Here is an 18,971-nt window from a genome sequence, read left to right on the forward strand (position 1 = left end):
TGTTTTAAATCTTGCTGCTCTAGGACTGAGATTTGTGAGAAAGCCCAGATCAGTTACAGGAAATAAAGGAAAGACATTTTTCTCTGCATACGCATGTGATAGAATAAGTGGGCGGCCCTGTGTCAGTCACCAGAGGGATGTCCCTGTGCGTGGGAACCACGCATGCTCTCAGCACTGTCTGAAACGCAGTAGGTGCTCGGCGGACATCCATGGAAAAAAATCTGATTCTGAGCGGTAGCGGACCGGGACCACTCTCCGGGACTGGGAAGAATTCTATTCTTGGCTTCCTCAGACCCATTTGGGTTCAAACCCTGGCTCAGCCCTTGTGTGGGCTGCTTCTGACGTGTCCCTGGAGAGCCCACCTCCTCTTAAGTTTGAGTGGACTCAGTGACTTGCTTCTAAGGAATAGAATATGGCCAAAGTGATAGAATGTCATCCCCAAGATCAGGTTTTAAAAGACAGTGACTCAGCTCTCTCCACACACACACGCACCTTATCGACCTGTTCGCTTTGACACAGCAGGCTGCCATGCTGCAGTGATCCACGTGGCCAGGAACTGAGGCCTCCAGCCAACAGCCAGAGAGGGGTGAGGCCCTCAGTCCAAGGACCCACAAGGAGCTAAATCCTGTCCACACCACTGAGGGAACCTGGAAGTGTATCCTGCCCTAGCTGGACCTCGAGATGACCAGGGCCCCTCTGGCATCTTGAAGTGAGAGACCCTGAAGCAGAGGACCCAGCCAAACCACACCTAGACTCCCAACACGCAGAAACTTGAAATCATAAATATGTGTCGTTTGAAGCTGCTAAGTTTTGGGGTCGTGCGTCATGCAGCCGCTGGTAACTGACACAGCCCCTCAGTAACTCGGCACCCGTGGACCAGTTACTTAACTTCATCTACAGAGGGGCATGATAATCGCATTGCTCCACTCGATAGTTTCATTGTGAGGACCAAGAACATGAATGAATGAAGGACTGGGAGCACGGGTTGGAGCAGTGAGAAAATCACAGGATCGGGAAAGAAAACCCGAAGGGCGAGTGGGAATGAACCGGGCCCCTCACCGACCAGCCGCCACAAGGCCCAGCGCCCGCTCGTACCCCTCGGACGGTCGCTCACCGAGGTGCAGCCCCACCTCCGTCCCCGCTTCACCAGCCAGTTCCTCCTGGGGCTCCCAAGGACCAGTGCTCAGAGCTGCCAGGACGCTCTGCGTCCTTTGTCACCCTCGCACTAGCTTCTGCTGTCCCTTCTGCATGGCTTATGTTCCCCATGGGGCTGCCGCTGCCTAAAAGCTGGCCGGGCTGGGCGCCACGAAGACAGACGAGCTGACAGCAGCAGCACCTGATAGCTCCAGAAACTGACGCTTGCCAGCTAGCATGAGCACCACAGCCTGGCCGCAGTTCCCGGGCAGTCAGTCCTGGGGGTGACAGGGACAAAAGGGGAGGGGTCAGATGTCAGCCTTCACATGGGAACATGTCAGACACCACATCAGGAGAACAGACTGTAGACCGAGACATGCATCACAGGACCTGGGGGCCTTACCAAGGCTGTGTGATCCCCAAACCTGAGCTGGACTCACTGTGCTGCCCACCTCCAAACCAGGTTTGACTGCCATGGAGGCGCACATCTGTGCCCCATCTCGTCCAGGGCCACAGGGCCACATGGCCATCATCTGTCCTTTCCTCCTAAGCTGGAGAATGTGATGTTCACACACCTGGAGACTGGTAGGTAGCACACAGGCAACTCACCTGCAGCAGGTAGAGGTTCAGGGGTGACCCCAAGCCCCCTCCTGAGTCCTCTCCACTCGATCCCACAGCTTCTTGGATGCTGGCCACACAGGCCGCCCAAGCCGGGTGACGACCACTGATACTGGTCTCTCAGTTGCCCTGAGGGGCAGGGACTAGGAGTGGGCTCCTGCCACATGTGCATCGGGCAAGTTAGGAGCCTGGCCCTCGGCCCGCGGCCCACAGCTGGAAGACCCTAGTGCCGCTCTCTCTTATCCCAGCTTTGGCTTTTCTCAGTACACCACCAACAGCACACCCTATCACCACCGTGACAACAGCGGTCAGCATAAATGAGCGCTCACTCTGTGCCACCAGCTCAGGGAATCCCCGCAAACCTCTGCTACAATGTGGGTCATGTCGTAATTCCTAGTTTACACAGAGGCTGGCCAGGGCCCTGCAGTTCAGTGGAGGAGGCAGGATTTGAACCCAGGCAGTCTGCTTTGAGGGTAGCACTCTCTGTGATGTGGCTGGCTCCTACCACTGGCCAACCACCCCCAGCAAGGCTCTGCAAGCTGGCTTTGTCCTTCGGGAACCCCTGATCCCCCAGAGGCCACCAACCCACTCACTAGCCAGCTCTCCCTGCTGACAGAGCAACTATTTCTTGGCTCCAAAGCCACAGCTGTTGAAAACTACAACCCTTCCTTCCTGACCCCGAGCTCATGGCGCCGAGAGGCTCCTAACGCTCATGTCCCCCATTAGCCACAGCAAGTGCCTTCCACAGCCGCGACCCGAGCGTGTTAAATGTAAACTGCCATATGTCATGTGGCAGCACGCTCATGTGTCGCTGTCAGGCCCCATTCTGGCTCCTTGCTGTCATCCCGTGAGGGCTTTGGCCAGCCCTGGCCCGAGAAGTCAGGGTTTACAGACGTGACAGAGTGAGTGACTTTGCGAGCATGTAATAGCATTGTCTTGATGTTAAATAAATCACACCTTAATGGACCATTTTTCATTTTGTAGCCTCAAGTCAAGACTCCTAAAATGTTAGCAGGTGTCAGGGATGAAATGCGTGCCTCCGACACACTCACACACACACGGGGCCACGCAGCTTCCTACCCACAGGACGGCCTGAGCACCAGGGTACAACACAACCTCAGGCTCGCCACTCTGAAGACAAGATTCCTTTTCTCTCATCTTTTATAGCCTCTTTGGGACAGATGCATCTGGAGAGAGATGTGGGCCATGACAGAGTATGTCTCTGATGGCTGGGATACTGAGATGGAAAATATGGTGACTCTAAGCCCTCGGGATGCGATCGGAGGGTCCTGAAGCCTTTTGCCAGCTTTGGAGTCAGAAAGGAAAGGCTTTGAACTCCAGATTTGCTCTTTACCGGCTGTGTGATCTTGGGCAAGGCGGTTCACCTCTCTGGGCCTCAAACAGAGGTAATCACAGAACCCACCTCAGCGGGCTAAATGGGAGAAGAAAAGAAGGGAGCTGAGCAGCGTGCCAATATTTGTTAGGTGGCGTCGTGACTTGAAGTGTCCCCCAAAGGTGCATGTCTCTCCAGAGTCTTAGAGTGTGTGTGACCTTCTTTGCACATAGAGTCTTTGCAGATGTAATTAGTTAAGATGAGGTCATCCTGGACTAGAGTGGCCCTGAATCCAATGACTGGTGTCCTTATAAGAGGAGGGGAGGACACGCGGAAGGCCGTGTGAAGGCAGCGGATACCTGCTCATTCTTTTGCTCACTCGTTTGGGCAAGTCCAGCAGCCGACTGGGCAGGGATGTGGGCCAGCATCCGTGGCGCAGGGAGCCCTCTGGCCCATTCGATCCCCTCGCACAATTCCTAAGGAATGACCTCATCTGGAGTTTTTGCAATTGCTGCCACTAAACAGTGGCAAAATATAGGCAAAACCACCCTCATGATGCAACCCCGCAGCGAAGATCCTCAGCTGGGGGTCAGGAGTGTTTTTCCACCAGGAAACCAAACAGTTCATCTGAGTTCCTTCCCCCTTTGTCCCAAGATGCAAAAAATGTCAGAAATATGCAAGGATTCCAGTCACAGAGGGACACTGGATCCCGCCCCCGCGGCCCATTTCCTGCACGGGCTGAGGGTCAGGGTGCAGACCACTGCCCTGAGAGTCAGGACGAGTGGGTCGGCTCCTGCTGGGCTTCGTGCTTGCCGTGGGGCGCAGGGGGAAGGCTCCCCTCTCTGGGCCCCAGTTTTCTTATCTGTAAACTGGGGGTGATAAAGCCCGCTCCACCACTTCACAGTTTTAAGCTGGTGCAGACGACAGCCGCAGGTCACGTAGGACTGATGTCCTCTCCTCTCCCTCAGGGGTCAGCAACATGAGAACCGGGACCCTCTCTCAGCGCCTCCCCAGACCCTGCTCTGTAACAAGCAGACTGGCCCTTGCGGTCAACCCACTTGTATTCACCAAGCACGAACTGCATGCACGACACCAGGCCAGGCTCTGGGAGGATATTTACAATGGTGGACATCGATGATTAGCCACATTGGCACTAGCCACCATCCACAGAGCATTTGCTAGATCCAAAGCATTATGTGCTTTGCCTTGTTAAGTTCTCAAAACAGACCTGCAAGATATGTATTCCCATTTTTGAGAAAAAACTCAGTTCAGAGAGAGTAACTTGCCCAAGGCCACATGGTGGGGTTGAACACCCTTTAAATTCTGCTTCCAGTCTATGGCCATGCTACCCTGAACAAGCCCGATCCCGTCTGACCTCGGAAGCTAAGCAGGGTCGGGCCTGGTTAGTACTTGGATAGGAGACCACCTAGGAAGACCAGGTGCTGTAGGCATAAAAAAATAAATAAATAAACACAAATAAATAAATTCTGCTTCCAGAGCAGACACTGCTGCCCATAAGAACTCACAGCCCAGTGGGCAGCGGGTGAAACCAGGACGCTCCCACAGATGTGACATTCCTAACATGAGCTTAGATTTCTCGTGCCCGACACAGGGCCAAATGATTCATACATGTTACATCGCTGGGATCCCGAGAAACCTCCCTGAGAAGTTACCATTATCAGTATCCTATTCATACAGATGAGGACGCAGAGGCTCAGAGGGTGACCTGGCTGGTGGTATGTCAAGAAGTCAGTCCAAGGACCGAAATCTGGCCTTCCTAACTCCACAGCTAAGGTTTTGTTACCAACCCGCCCCCCCGCTTCCAAAATGTAGCTGGATACCACTGGTGCTATATCCGTGCAGAGACAGACAAGGATATTGGAGCAAAGATCCTAGAGGGCTTCCTGGAGGAAGAAGATGGCAAAGAATAGGCAGAACCTAGGTGTGGCACAGATTTCCTCTCTCCAGACCACCTCCAGGCAAGGAACCTGGGAGCTGGAGGGCTCCCCGCCCACACACTGTAGGACCTCACTCCCCCAAGGGACTCAGGAGGAATCTGTCGTGCCTCCCCCGCTCCCCCACTCTGCCATACGGGCCTGTCTGCATGCCAGGCCAGGGCTGGTCCTTCGCCCGCACACCTCTCCTCATTCTGCAGGCCCCAGGAACAAAGGTCCAGAGCCAAGTTGTCGTGGGGTTCACATACCTTAGGGGAGGGCTGGGCACACAAGCCATGGGGTATTCAATAGAGCACTATTTGCAGTCACAAAAGAATGGAACCGATCACACGTCCATCGACAGGAGACTGGGTGAAGATACTCTGGCACAGCCACCCATGACTCAAGTGTCAGCGGAGGAAGGGTGGAGGGTCATGAGCAAATACTAAAAGCTGACATTTGCAAAGGACTTTACACGTGGTCAGAGCCTTTTCCAAGTGTATTAACCCACTTAATCCTTACATCAATCTCATGAGGAGGGACCATGATCATCACTTTAAAATGAGGAAACTGAGGCACCAAGAGATCGAGCCCCTGGCTCGCAGCTATAAACGGTGAAGGTGGGATTCGGTGCAGGCAGCGGACATCAGTCACACTAAGAAGCCCTCTGCCACAGGGCCTCCCAGCCACTGCATCTCGCCAAGGGCCCCCCGGCCAGGAGCACCCCAGAACCTGGGGAAGAAGAAAACCACGCAGACAACCTTGAATGCTTTCCACCTCACACTGGCCTGGGGGAGCAGGTGCCATTTACCAGGCCCAACTGAAACAGACTGTGATAACTCAGAGGCTGTGGTAGCCAATTTCTCTCTCCAGTCAATTACGACCTGCGGGGCCCACTGATTATTTTTATTGCCTTTCCTGGAGTCATGACAAGGAAAACAAAACGATCGACAGGACCCCTTTCATCACCAACAGCCGGGTTTCTCAGGGGTGGAGGAAGCAAAGAAAAATCACTTTTTTCCCTACTTTGAGCTAATCAACAGAACTCAAGGCCGAGCGGCCAGAGCGTCGGTGTTGAGAAAAGCTATTCTCAAGCAGAACTAATTGGCAACAGAACTGGAATTTTATTCCCCCTGAAAAAGTCTAAACATGCTTTATCCCTGGGAATTACCCTTCAGAATAGATATTCCAGACACATCGTGTGTGACTGCCCGGGCGCGGCCGTCAGCCTCTCGTGGACAAGGCCAAAGGCAGCCTGTGCTGGTCACCACTCAGGAAGAAGGTCATGAAGGTCAACGGCCCAAACCAGCCCACCCTGGAGTGGACGTGGCTTTCCTGTTGCCCAGCAGACACAGCAGTTGGCTTTGGGGGCCACCGTGCCCTGATTAAGACACAATTTGGGTGCATCCTCGTCGGCTCTGGGAATCGCCCTGGCAGGCGCATGCCCACGAGCATGTTCCAGAGCTTTCGGGAATATTCGTACAACCCCACCGGAAACGACAAGGCACGAGAAAAACATTTAAGGAGCCTTCTGGACGAAAGAGCTCTTGCCATTTTCGGGGTGCAGAGAGAGGATAAGCGCAAAATTCAAGATAGGAGCTAGTATAGTGAGAGCAGCACATAAGCAGATATAAATAACCGCCAGAGAGCTCGTTCTCGGGTGGGTGGCGGGTATTCGGGTGTTTTCTTATTTTATAAACAGATATAGTGAGATGTAGATGGGAGGGTAGAGGGGGCCATTCAGGTGCCCCTTTCCATATGTCATGACAAAGTGAAGACTAATTCGGTCCTACCCGAGGTCCATTCTTGAAGTCTTGAGGACAGCTCTCTGACCTGGACTGGGGACCAGGGATCTCTATGGACCCATCTCCCGGGGTAAGTGAGCAAAAGACTTCAGGCCCCGCCCTCTGCTCTTAACCAGGGTCAGTTTGGTTCCTGGTGGGTGGGGGCGTCCAGTGGTGCATTTGGAGGGAACACTCACGTCCCCTCCTCGTGCTTGCACCTGCAGGGTCCTCCTTCCCCTCACTCCTTTTCCCCCGTGGGCTGAGTTTGGAAGGTGACACTGGACAGGGCCCTCAGAGGAGGACCGCCAGCAGCATTGGGGTGGGGCCAGGGGGTTCAATTCAAGGCCAACATGGTGACAGCCACCTGACCACAATAGAATCTATTTCCCATAATCCGCCTGAGTCCCTGGACCTGGGTCAGGAAGGAAGTCTTGTTCCCAAGCCCCCCTGAGACACACAAGGGGATGAATGCAGGGATCACATGAAGGGCCCAGAACCCGACGGGCACAGCCGATGACGCAGTTCCACTGACTCTCATTGCTATGCAAATGAACGGTCACTTGGTGAGTTGGCACAGACTATTAAAATGTGGTATTCATAAACGAAATGTAGCGTGTGGCTAGAGGTGCCTGGTGACTCTAATTCAGGATTCTCCCAAAAAAGTCTGGCTGTCTTGTCACCCTTGGCAACGTAACAAAGCAAATATTTCCGCAAGTATGTGTCAAGTGCCTACTATGTGCCAACTAGCATTTATTGAGTGCCTACTATGGGATACAGCACTGAACAAAACAGGCGAAAAAAAAAAAAATCCCTGCCCTCAGAAAACTCCCAGTTTAGTAGGGGACATTTAAGAAAAGAAGAACATGTAGTATGTTGGATGATGATCAGTGCTAAGGAGTGGGCCACATGAGATCTGGCAAACAAGAGTCCCAGACAGAGGCAAGTGGAAAGGGCCTGAGGCAGAACGATGTCTCGTACGGCTGAGAACAGGAAGTACAGCGAGGCGGCGAGGTCCAGGTCCTGCAGGGCTTTGTGGGTAGGGAAGGCTTTCTCTGTTACTCTGGGTGAGGTGGGAGCCAAGATGGGGTGGCGGGGGGAGGGGGGTGGCGTTTCCTGAGCAGGGGAGGGACAGAGCCTAATTTCTTTTTAACAAGACCCCACCTGCTGCAAGTGGAGAACAGACAGGGAGGCACTTGCAATAGACCAGAGAGAGATGATGGCCACCTGGACCAGGGCGGTGGCAGTGGAGGTGACGGGAAGCAGTCAGCTTCCAGACACCTGTTGAGGGTAGGGCCAACGGAATTTCGTGTTAGTAGAAAGTGGAAGCAGCTGGACTCTACTCGTGTGTTTTGGGGTCAAGGAAGTTTGAGACCTGGTTAGAAAGTAGAGAGTCGGTTATCAAAAGGGAAGCCTTCTTACAGCCTCCTGGGTCTTTGTCATGCAGGCATTGAAAGGAACAGTTTTGGTCTTCGAGGGCTAACAAGGAAAACATCCAGGATATATCATCAAAGGAAAAAAGGAAGATGCGGACTAGAATGGAAAATGATCGCCGTTTTGAAAACTAAAATTATGAATAAGAGCGAATGAATGGTCTTAGAGAACAGGCACCCCTAACTCAGCAGTGGTCACCTGGAGCGGGAGCCAGTGACATTCACACTCAGGATTGCCCTTCCTACCATGCGAAATAAAATAATAACAGATCCTGTTTTTAGTTCTGTTTAAAATTGCTCTCCTGGCGTTGTGGTGAACTTCGCTTAGCCAGTGTCCCCACCTGGGCCCCCTCCGTGGTCTGGACTGTAAAGGAGGCGGAACTTGGGGAAGAGAAAAATTTTCCTCTCGTGCTTGCTGGCTTGGAAGAACTGGAAAGGGCCCACCTGGCTTCTAATGTTTCTAAAAATAGAAAGTTGTCTTAACTTGCCTATAGTTTTGGCTTAGCCGTTCCTTTTACTTGTTCCAAGATGCCGCTTGTATGAGGGAATCGTGTGCCATGCGTGAAAACCCAGGATGTCAGGAGCGAGACCTGTAATGGGATGGAATTGAGCAGGATGTTGCCTCGGATGGGACACCAGAAACGCTGGTGCAGACAGCACCTTCCACCCCACCCGGCCTCTGCATTCTTTCCGACACATAGGGCGGAGAGAGGAGTTTGGCTGCCGGTTTGTGTTAGCAGAGAGGAGGAAGCTGAGGGAACTGTGTCCAAAGCCAGTGCCTGGAGTTTGAATCCCTCTGGATGAGGGCTGGGGATGGTCCATGACAGGACTTCTGTGACCCTGGGCACAAGCACATCCGCTGTAGGACCAGTGGTATGCTGGTAAAGGTTTACCAACCAGGTCTCCAGGAGAAAGTGTGTGTGTGTGTGTGTGTGTGTGTGTGTGTATGTATGTGTGCACGTGCACACGTGCATGCATGTGTATATACAAATATATGCATGTACATGTGCATGCACATATACATATACATACAGATGTATATTTCATATCAACTGATTCACACAGAACGTTTTCATTGATTTTTGCCCCTAATTCTTGTATCTGTCATCAACCTACAGTGACAACTGCTGAGCAACCGTAGTTCTTCGGGAGTGCTAGTCGATACTTTCTTTTACCTTAAGGAGGAAGGCAAAAGTGATAAAACCAAGAGCGTGTCGGAACTTCACTCCTTTGTCAACAAAACGAGCAACTTCCTTGATTTCTGGTGCTAGAGAGAGAACACACTTAATCTGCATCATTGACTTTTTCTTCCTCAGTTTCTCAAATCCAGACACTGGACAAAAGACTAAGGCAAGTCCTGAGTCATACTGTTCGCCAATTCCCAAAGTGTAAACACTTTCAATGTGTCCGACGCCGACTTGACAGTCACTCAAAATGAAATCGTGGAGACCTGCAACAGCATACCGTTATACAGCGTTTCCACCAGGCAGCTACCATGGATGTAAATAATTCAAGAGCATGAATAGTAGTAAAATGTAGTTTAAAAAACGGAACGTGAGAGTTTTGAGAGGGTATTACCTTTGTTTTTAATATAATTTAAATATATGTTTATGAAGGTTAATTTTTATTAATAGTTCTATTTAGCAACCAGTTCACCAAATTCCTGAAAAGCTGTCAATTGACTTTTGTGAGCCGGTACAAGCTGGCCCCAGCACTCTACTGTGTAGGGACCACACGACAGGAATGTCACAGGTTGGGGAGGAAGTCATTCCCTCCACCTCCACCCAGAACCCAAACCAGCTCGGGTGCTAAAAGCTGGGAGCTTTAGGAGTGCTGGGATGGGCAGTGACAATGGTGAAGCTTCTCTAGGTGGCCTTGGGGGCAGATGCAGGAGGGGACAACAAATAAGACCAGAGATCAGTTGGTGAGCCCGTGTGAGACACCCCTTTGGAACACACGTGAGACACCACTTTGGAGCAAGAACCGGAGGACGCTGAGGGGTGTTTGCCTTTAGGTGACAAGTAGGCGAGGACTCTGTAACCAGCAGACATCTGGGTTACATCACTCTGCACAGAAATGAAGCTGTGAGACCAGCTGTGCTTTCAGCAGTCCGTGAGGCTTTGCAGAAGCTTAAGGGTCCATAAGACTGTTTTCGCTGACATCGGTGATATGGCCCTCTAGGCCACTGATGGCTTCTTCAAGCCCATCGTAATTCCAGCCTCCCCTCGTGCCCTCTCTGATGCCAGATTCACTGGGTCCCAAAGGAGCATTTCTGCCTCCCTGAGCTGTGTCTTACTCTCGAACGCCCTCGCCCACATTTAGAACCTAAATGCTCCCCAACCAGAGTCACAGAATTTTAGAGTTGCAAAGACATTTTAGAGATTTCCTAAAATAACGCTTTGTTTTGTTGAGGACACAGGGGCCCAGAGGGGGAAGTGACTAGCTCGACGTTACAAAGAAAAAAAAAAAAGAGTAGAACTGGGTAAGGTGGGCAGCCACCCCAGTTTGCCTGGGACTTGGGGTTCGGCGGAGGAGGGGTTCTGGGACAAGTAAGTCACCTGGGGCCACCACTCACGTCTCAGCTCGAGACCGAGGCAGAGGGCCTGAGCCAGCCCCTGGAAGGACAGGAGGCCTGAGTCAGTACAGAGCTGCAGGATGGAATTTTCCAGGGAAGAGAAAAGAGGAGGCCACATCTGGGTGCCTGGACCTCCAACGCGGCCCAGATGCCTGGCACCAGAGGGATTTCCCACCTGCCGCCGCCCTGCTGTGGATTTCTTATCTCTTGGCTGCTGCCAGCCACAGCTGCAGGAACTCCATATGCAAATAGCTTGCAACGATATTAATGTGTGATTCCCCCAGGGAGGCCTGTGGAAAGCACTGGATGTGTTTCACAATTCCGTTTCGTCCAGAGGAGCCGTGGGGGCCCGGAATGATTTGAAACAGATTTTTGAAAAGTCAAAATAAAATTGGAACAAAATCTAGTACAGGCATGTGCCACTCTCTCCGTCCCCAGCTCTCTCCACCCCGGCCCAGCGTTTACCCTCAGGAGCCTCCTACAACAGGGCAGCAAACACAGCAGATGACATCAAGCCCTCTTCATTCAAGCCAGCACCCACTGTCCGTCTTAGGACAGTGTGCCCCCTCCCTGAGCTGACACACCACCCAAAGAGCTGAAGGCCATGCCTCGTGTTGCTTCTTCCTCTGTCCAGCCGCTCTGCCTGCCCCCTACACAAAACGCTCTCTAGAATCCCTCTCTTCCTCCACCCCCACGTCCTGGGGTAATCACAGAATCATAGAACACAGAATACAGACCACTGTGGGTGGAGAGTTTAGCCAAAGTCAAGTCAGAAAGACGGAGATCTGACCCTCATCTCTGCCACTGACCAGCTGTGTGACCTTAGGCAAGTCATTTCACTTCTCTGAGCCTCTGTTTGCTCTGCATACAGTGAGGAGAAGAAGAATATCTATCCCACTGGGGGCTTTATAATGCCTAGCACCGTGCCTGGCACACAGCGGACGCACAAGAAACGGCAGGCACAGTAAGAGCCGCTAAAAATCGCCTCCGTCCACCACTCGGTTTCAGAGATGGGCAAACGGAGTCTCAGAGCGGGGAGAACTTGCACACGGCCACACGGCCACATCCTGCAGGCTCCCCTCTCGGGCTTGGGGAGCTGCAGGCTGGAAGGCGAGGAAGCGCTCACCCCTCCCCTGGCCCTGGAGCCCGGTCCTCAGGCCCGCGCGCGCGCGGAGCCGGCGCGGTCGCTGCGCACTCACCATCGGCGGCTCTGGGCGTTCGCGGCCGTGTCACGCCATCCTCCTCCGAGCAGCCTGGATCGCTGAAGCGAGCGCTGGCTCTCGCCCGCTCTGGGACTCGGGAGGGGAGCCGGGACTCCCGAAAGCCCGTCCAGACTGGCCGGGGCGGGGATCGCCTCCGAGGGGCTCCGAGGAGCGCGGAGCGCGGGGCGCACCGCCCCGTTTCTTCCCGGCGGTGCCGTGGGCACTGCGCGCTGCCGGCTCCGATAGCGCAGCGGGGCTCTTATCTGGCCCGTGTCAGGGTGCAGGCGGCCGTGGTGCCGGGGTTCCAGGAAGCCCGCCCGGGCCCTCCCCAGCGGGCCCCGCTCCCCCGGATGCTGCCTGCAGCTCTGGACGAGGCCGATTGCCCGTCACTGTCACTGCGAGCTCTGCCGGGGAGATTTCCATGCTGGCCCCCAGCAGGCGGGGCCCCCACCCCTTCACGTCCCACCCCCCACTCCCATCTTGGCAAGGGGACTGGGAAAAGGCTGCTAGTTTCAAGTCCACACAGCGCTTGTGGTCGTGTCCTGAACTCTCCACGATTAATCACGGAGCATCTGATTTCTGCTCTGCCTCAGAGGGGGCGTGGGGACGCCTGGGAGTTTCTGTTTACTCCATTCCGCACCGGGCTGCGTGCTAATCACAAACAGACAGGGACGCAGCCCGCCCCGCCCCCAGCCTCTCCTCCCTCTGCTTACCTTGCCACTTCAGTGTCGCCCCCTCCCGCTTCTTCTTTTCCCTCCTTTCTTCCCTCTTTTCCTCCTGTGCTCCTCCTTTGACAGGGATCCGATTCCCTACACACCCCTTCCGACGGCCCCGGGCCCCCGCGCCCCCAAACCCTATCATCCTCTCTGCACTTCCCACTTCCCCTGGGGTGCCAATTGGCTTGCCTTTCCTTTCTATCTCTTTATAGTTAGTGGTCAGCCTCTTTTACTGCTTCTCCCCGACTTTTTTTTATAACCTAGTTATTTCAGGGTTCACCCCCATACACACACACCCCTGTTACATTTGTGTGTGTAAGACTCCTATAAACTTGGTGTCTCTGAGTCAAGGGGTGGGGGCCCAGCACAACCCACGGCTCCTTCTGTCACCTCGGCATGTCTCGCTTTCGGATTCCGCTCAGGGATGCACCCAGGAACAAAGTCCCCATTGATGGCTGCCAAGGAGAGGTCTGGCCCTGCGGTGCCTCTCAGCCTGAAACACCTGGAGATGAACTTTTCTCTGCCTCGCCTTGGCTCCCTCCTACCCTGCAGCCACTGCAAACAAGAAACCGGGACCAAACAGCCCCAAAGAACAGAAACTGACACCTCCCCTCCCCCAACAAACACATACTCTGAAGGGTGATTGGCAAGAGCTTCAAAAACCGGAACTGAGCTGCCACCCAAAACATCACTTACGCATATGCATTAGGAGGCATACACATAGAAGTTTGCTAGGAAAAAAATGGTTTGTCATAGGAAACAGTTGGAAATAAGTATCCATCGATTAACCAAAAAAGGGGTCAAAATGGGACATTTGGTATAATCCTGAATGGGTAACCCTCCCCCTTACACACACATAAAATGAAATACTATGGAAATACATCAAGCCAGGAAAATAGTCTGGAAGGATATGAACCAAACTGACTCATTACCTCTGGGAAAAGGGGGAGGCAAAAAGGTTTAAGGGTGGTGCTCTGACCTGTAATAGCTTCGTTTCAAGCAATGAAAATGGATCCGCCTATTATTTGTGTCCCAACCAGCTTCCTTCTCTAGGGATGCTGCACCCCACACACGGAGAAAATTTCGTGCACCCCTTTGCTTCCTTGGACTAACTCAAAGAATTCTACAATACGTCAGCGGACAAGTACACAGCTCTCCTGAGCAGGAGACCCAGAAAGTCTGCAAACACTCCAGCTGGATCACCTCTGGTTAAAGGTTTGGACCCCTTGAGCCAACTGTGACTTATCACAGAGTGAAATTCCTTCAGAGCAGGGAGCTGTCCAGTTATTCTGGAGGGGGCTTAGGCCTCCTGGCGACGAGGACAGCAGATACACACTTGAAAGGAAAGTATTGGACAGTGATGACTTGGTTGCAGGAAACTGTGTCACTTACTCTAACATATAACATGGAAACCACATTGAAGCATTTTAAAGGAATGGATGTGAACGAGTTCAGACTTTATGCGAAGGGCTGCTGAGAAAGCACAGATTCACTCTAGCCATGTCCCTCCCCCTCGCAGGCCACACAGAGGCCCACATCTCCCAGATGCAACAGGCAGGCGGACCTCGTGTCCAGTGCAGGATGCTCTCGCACGTGCTGGCGATGGCATTCTCCAGCATGCTCTCTTCTGTTCTTCACTTGTCAAATGCTGACTTTAGGAATTCAGCCGGGGGCTGGTTACTGTAGAGAAGACAGATGACATTCTCCACAGCCCTGAGCCAGCTAGGGCACCCAGCCCCTCCGCCCCCATCCTCCGGGGCAGAAGGGCACTCCAAATTTGGGGCCGGGCAGTCTCAAACTTGGGCCATCTGAGGATGTGGCATAGTGAGACCGTTTAGATTCCCGAACTGGAGCTCACACAGGGTGGTGCCCAGCAGGACGCAAGACTGCGCTCTAAACAAGTCTGAATCTGATAATGGGAAAGTTATTTTACTCCTGCGGCAATTTTCTTCCAGTCCCATTTGGCCTGGGAGAAAGTCTCACCTTTGTGTTAATCTGTCTGTAACACCTCTAATACATTTACTAATCTCTCTTTTTAACAAAGAGACAGCTGGCCTCAGGCTTCTGTCATTCAGAAAAGAATTGTGTCTGTCAAGTGATCCTCATTTCCCATTGACATTTCCCAATTTTTAATTTTTTTTTAAATTTAAAAGTGACTCTATCAGATAAGAGAAAACTTACAAAACCCTAATAAAACATGGAGTTTAATTCATACTAATGAATCAATATTTGGCTCATTAGTTGTGACAAATGGACCACAGCAATGTAAGATGTCAACGGTGTGAGACACAATGAGAAATTGGGTACACGGTATAGAAGAATTGCTTGTATTCTCTTTGTAACTTTTCTTTAAAACTATTCTAAAATTGAAAGTTTATTTAAGTATTTTTAATGAACCCAGAAAATAAATAATTACGTTTTTTTTAATGTCTATGTGAAGAGAAATAGAGAAAGCAAATGTGGCAAAAATATTAACTACTGACGAATCTAGGAGAGGGATAGATGGGTGTTCTTGGCGCTCTCTCAAATTCCCTGACGGTTTAAAATTTGTTACAACTGGATGTGGTTCCATGGTGTAGCGGTTAGCATGTCTGCTTTACATGCAGAAGGTCCTGGGTTCGTGTCCCAGTGGAGCCACGGTCCATGGTCTACGGCCATGCCACCCTGAACAAGCCCGATGTCTGATCTTGGAAGCTAAGCAGGGTCGGGCCTGGTTAGTACTTGGATGAGAGACCACCTAGGAAGACCAGGTGCTGTAGGCATAAATAATAATAAATAATAGAAATAAAAATAAAATAAAATTTGTCACAACTAAAAGTTAGAAGAGAAAGTAAATCAATTTAAAGAACAATATTAAGTACTCATCTAGAGCCCAGGTGACAAATGAACTTGGCCAAAGTTGGTGAGGTGATGCCTGAGTTGCTGGCATTTGGGGCATATGAGGCCAAGAGGGAGGCTGGCATGGGAGGACTGGCAGGGAGATAGATCTGTCATGACTCTAAATGCCCTTTTAAGTCCCCCAAATCATGACACTCACTACCCATGGCCCCGGAATCTTCTCTGCAGCCCCCACAGGCACACAGTTCCGAACGGCACAGGTTTCTAACACTTTCAAACCACTTCCTGTCTCTACTCGTGTCCACCCCCCACAGCAGCCTCATGATGCAAGCAGAGTAAGTGTCATCATCCTGCATGCCGGCCTGGGCATTTTGGGGACAGAAGTAAATGAGCAGGAAATGCCCTCGTGGGAGACAGACAACAGACGTATAACGTATACATACAGACCTGCAGTGCCAAGTGCTAACTGTAGCCCAGGTGGCAAGTGCCCAGCACAGTGAGCTTCTGCCTCTCAGAATGAAGGGGATGCCCCAGGGAAGTGTGTCACGGAGGAGAATGAGTGAGCAGAAAGGTTACGTGATCTTTCTAGGATACTTCTGTCTCGGGCCCTCGGGGTCAGGCCAAACCGGCAGACTCTGAGGCCCCGTGGAGCCTCGCTGTCTGTGCCCTCAAATGAATAACCTTAGTCTCGTGTGTCCTGCTTGGGAAGTGGGGGTGGTGGAATGAGTTTAACAGGAGGAGCCATCTCCAAAACTCATCCCGCTTGGTACAATCCATCATTCTCCTGCAGGTGGTGGCATCAAAATTCCCCTCTTTTATCCATGCTGTCAACCTTCGGCTCTGACAAGAACACCAGGTTGCTGGATTCTTTCTGGAGACAAATATCACAGTCCATCATTCTTTCCAGGCTTCTCCTCCACTCTGATTTTAACACACGACCTTGTCTCTGGCGCTTCTGCTCCACGGTGACGAACTGCCGAGTCATCAGACAGACGTGTGCTCTGTTGAGCCGGGGCAGCATTTGGAATGACAGCCTCCCCCTCAGGCCTCAGCCAGGGCCATAAACCTTGTTTCAGCAGAGGAAAGAATCTGCCTTGAAACCTGGGAGCCTATCAGTTAGGGGGATTAGCCAAGGCCGAGTCCTGGCCTGAAAGAGAACCCCAGACACCCGCCACATGCCCTTAGGGACCCTCCAGAGTCAAATATTTTCAGAACCAACTCCAGTTAAGTAAATAGTTTTCTGCACGTGAGTGCCCACAGGGTTTCTCTGAGGACCTGACATTCTCCACTTGGTGACTGTCATATCCTTACAAACAACACTGAAAGCGATCTTTGCATTCCCGGAATGACTTCCCCAGCTGAGGAATTCTGTGATCCTCCTTGAGTGAAGTTGCTTTATTTTGTGCTTCTGTGACAGCGCCCCCTAAATGCGTCCTGTACAACATGATAAGGGCCCTGCGCACCCCCTACACCCTGCGTTCCTTCCTCTGCCACAAATTTCTAGGAAACTCTTCAAAAATGCGCTGCCTAAATTGAACCCTGACGCTACGAGCACTAATGAGGTGCCCTCTTCACAGCGATTCTCTGAGACCCAACAGTTTACATGGTGCTGGAAACAACGGACTTAAGCGTACGATTTGTTTGGGTTGGCTGGTTTCACGCTGGTTGGAATCTGCTTTGGGGCAGAAAACAGACCCTGCACATGTTTAGATTTATCATTTATACCGAAAGCACGAATACCTCGTAACGGGGCTAGAATGAGACGCAGTTACGAGCAGGAGGCACTGCACACGTGAGCTTCGCTCTTTCGTGGATGTGTGGAGAGAAATTACAAACTGCTTTCCAGTTAAACCCCCTTCTTCTGTCTCCCTTCTCTCCCCAGAGAAAGATCTATGGCAGAAGCTGTAGACTGCCTGCCCGAACCCTGTGCTCTTTCCCAGCTGTCTTGGGGTGGTGACTGTTCTAGCCCCACTGACGACCTCACTCCATCCTCGCAGCCACCATCCTAGGCATCACGGTCCCCCGTGCTAGAGAAAAGGAAACCGAGGCACAGGAAGGTGAAGTCACTTTCCAGCGGCAAGCACTCGACAGAGCCAGGATTCTCACTCAAGGGGTCTTGGCCTAGAATCGATATTCTCAATCCTTAGGTGTTTTTCTAGAAAAATCTACAAAACGACCAGCCGGAATGGTTTAGAAACTGGACTTTTTATTGCAGCTGAGTTGGAAGAGAAACAAGGCAAATGCCAAGAAAATAAAATGAAATCATGACCTCACTGAAGCAAAAACGAAGCCCTGCACCTCAAATTAAGCCAAACAAAAACCAGAAAAGAGCACCTTCAACCTAATCGCCCCCACCTTCTCCACCTCCATCTCCAGGCCCAGGGAGGAGATGCCAAGTTCGGAGGGGAAGCTTGGGGTCCCACAGGACCCTCCAGCAATAGGAAAGACCCAAGGCCACCTTTTGGGTTCCAGAAACTAGAGGACGTACTCTAGAGAGATTGCTGTAGTGGGTCATTACGCTAAGGGCCCCGGTGAATACGCCTCCCTGGACCCGCTGTCCTCTGCAGTGAGCTGACGCCGGTCCTCCCATGAGAGGTGGAGCCAGTACCTTCGCCCGCTTGGATCTGTGACTTGCTTTGACCTACAGAATGAGGCAGAAGGGATGGTCCGCCAGCCTTGGAGCCAGGGCTCCTGTCTTTGCTTTCAACTCCTCGGAGCCTCATACCAGCGGTGGTGCAGAGGCTGGGCTAGCCTCCTAGACGGAAGACAGAACCCACATGGAAGGGAACCACGGCACCTCCGCTGACAGCGAGACCACCGCCAGGCATGTGAGTGTGGCCACCGCGACCCTTCGGCCGGGCTCAAGTTTCCAGATGACTGTCGTCACACGAGTGAGCCCAAATGAGGCCAGCAGAATTGCCAACCCACAGAATCGTGAGGAACAACTAACTCCTCGCCGTTACACCACTACGTTTTGGGGTGTTTCGTTAAGCAGTAGAGAGAGCTGCCGACTTCATGCCTGTTGCACGCGTGTCATCGTCGTTAACACGGTAACTCGAAGGTTCTCCGTTGCGGCCACAGCTGTGAAGAGGATTCCAGTATGACCCTTCCGTCTAACACAGTTTCTGGAGAGTTTATTGAAACACACCTCTCATGTGCCCTGGACTCAGAAGGACGGCAGTAGCCCGATAATGATTGTGCTTCTATTTGCTCGTTAAATATTTGACAGCTGTTTTCCACATACAAGAACAATCTATAGCACCGGGGACACATAAATTTGGCACAATACCGTCCTCTAAGATCTCCGGACAACGGAGGACGTGGACGAGACACTATCATACCATAATTTATTCAGCAAATATTTGAGTCCCAGCTCTATGTTAAGGGCCAGGAATATAGTCACAGGG

At 52.1% G+C, this 18,971-nt stretch overlaps 1 protein-coding gene, 1 non-coding gene and 1 pseudogene across 3 annotated transcripts in view; 2 read left to right on the top strand and 1 right to left on the bottom strand.

Annotated features, from left to right (window-relative positions):
• RIPOR3 (RIPOR family member 3) overlaps positions 1-12,645 on the bottom strand; it is a 62,187-nt gene extending 49,542 nt beyond the window's left edge. Inside the window, exon 1 of one of the 2 annotated variants that reach the window (XM_039864592.1) lies at positions 12,008-12,645. In XM_039864592.1, the coding sequence (XP_039720526.1) occupies positions 12,008-12,010 (3 nt within the window). In that variant the 5' untranslated portion in view covers positions 12,011-12,645. The remainder of the gene's footprint in view (positions 1-12,007) is intronic. The other variant, XM_039864595.1, reaches the window with a different exon arrangement.
• Positions 4,418-4,536, top strand: LOC120604217 (5S ribosomal RNA). Its single transcript, XR_005653268.1, has one exon. It is a non-coding gene; the product is annotated as a 5S ribosomal RNA (ribosomal RNA).
• Positions 12,646-15,372: 2,727 nt separating the features above from the next.
• LOC120604153 (uncharacterized) lies at positions 15,373-15,488 on the top strand (annotated as a pseudogene).
• The last annotated feature ends 3,483 nt before the right edge of the window (positions 15,489-18,971 follow it).

Source organism: Pteropus medius, unplaced genomic scaffold, assembly GCF_902729225.1.
Source record: "Pteropus medius unplaced genomic scaffold, Ma_sr-lr_union100, whole genome shotgun sequence".
Lineage (NCBI taxonomy): Eukaryota > Metazoa > Chordata > Mammalia > Chiroptera > Pteropodidae > Pteropus > Pteropus medius.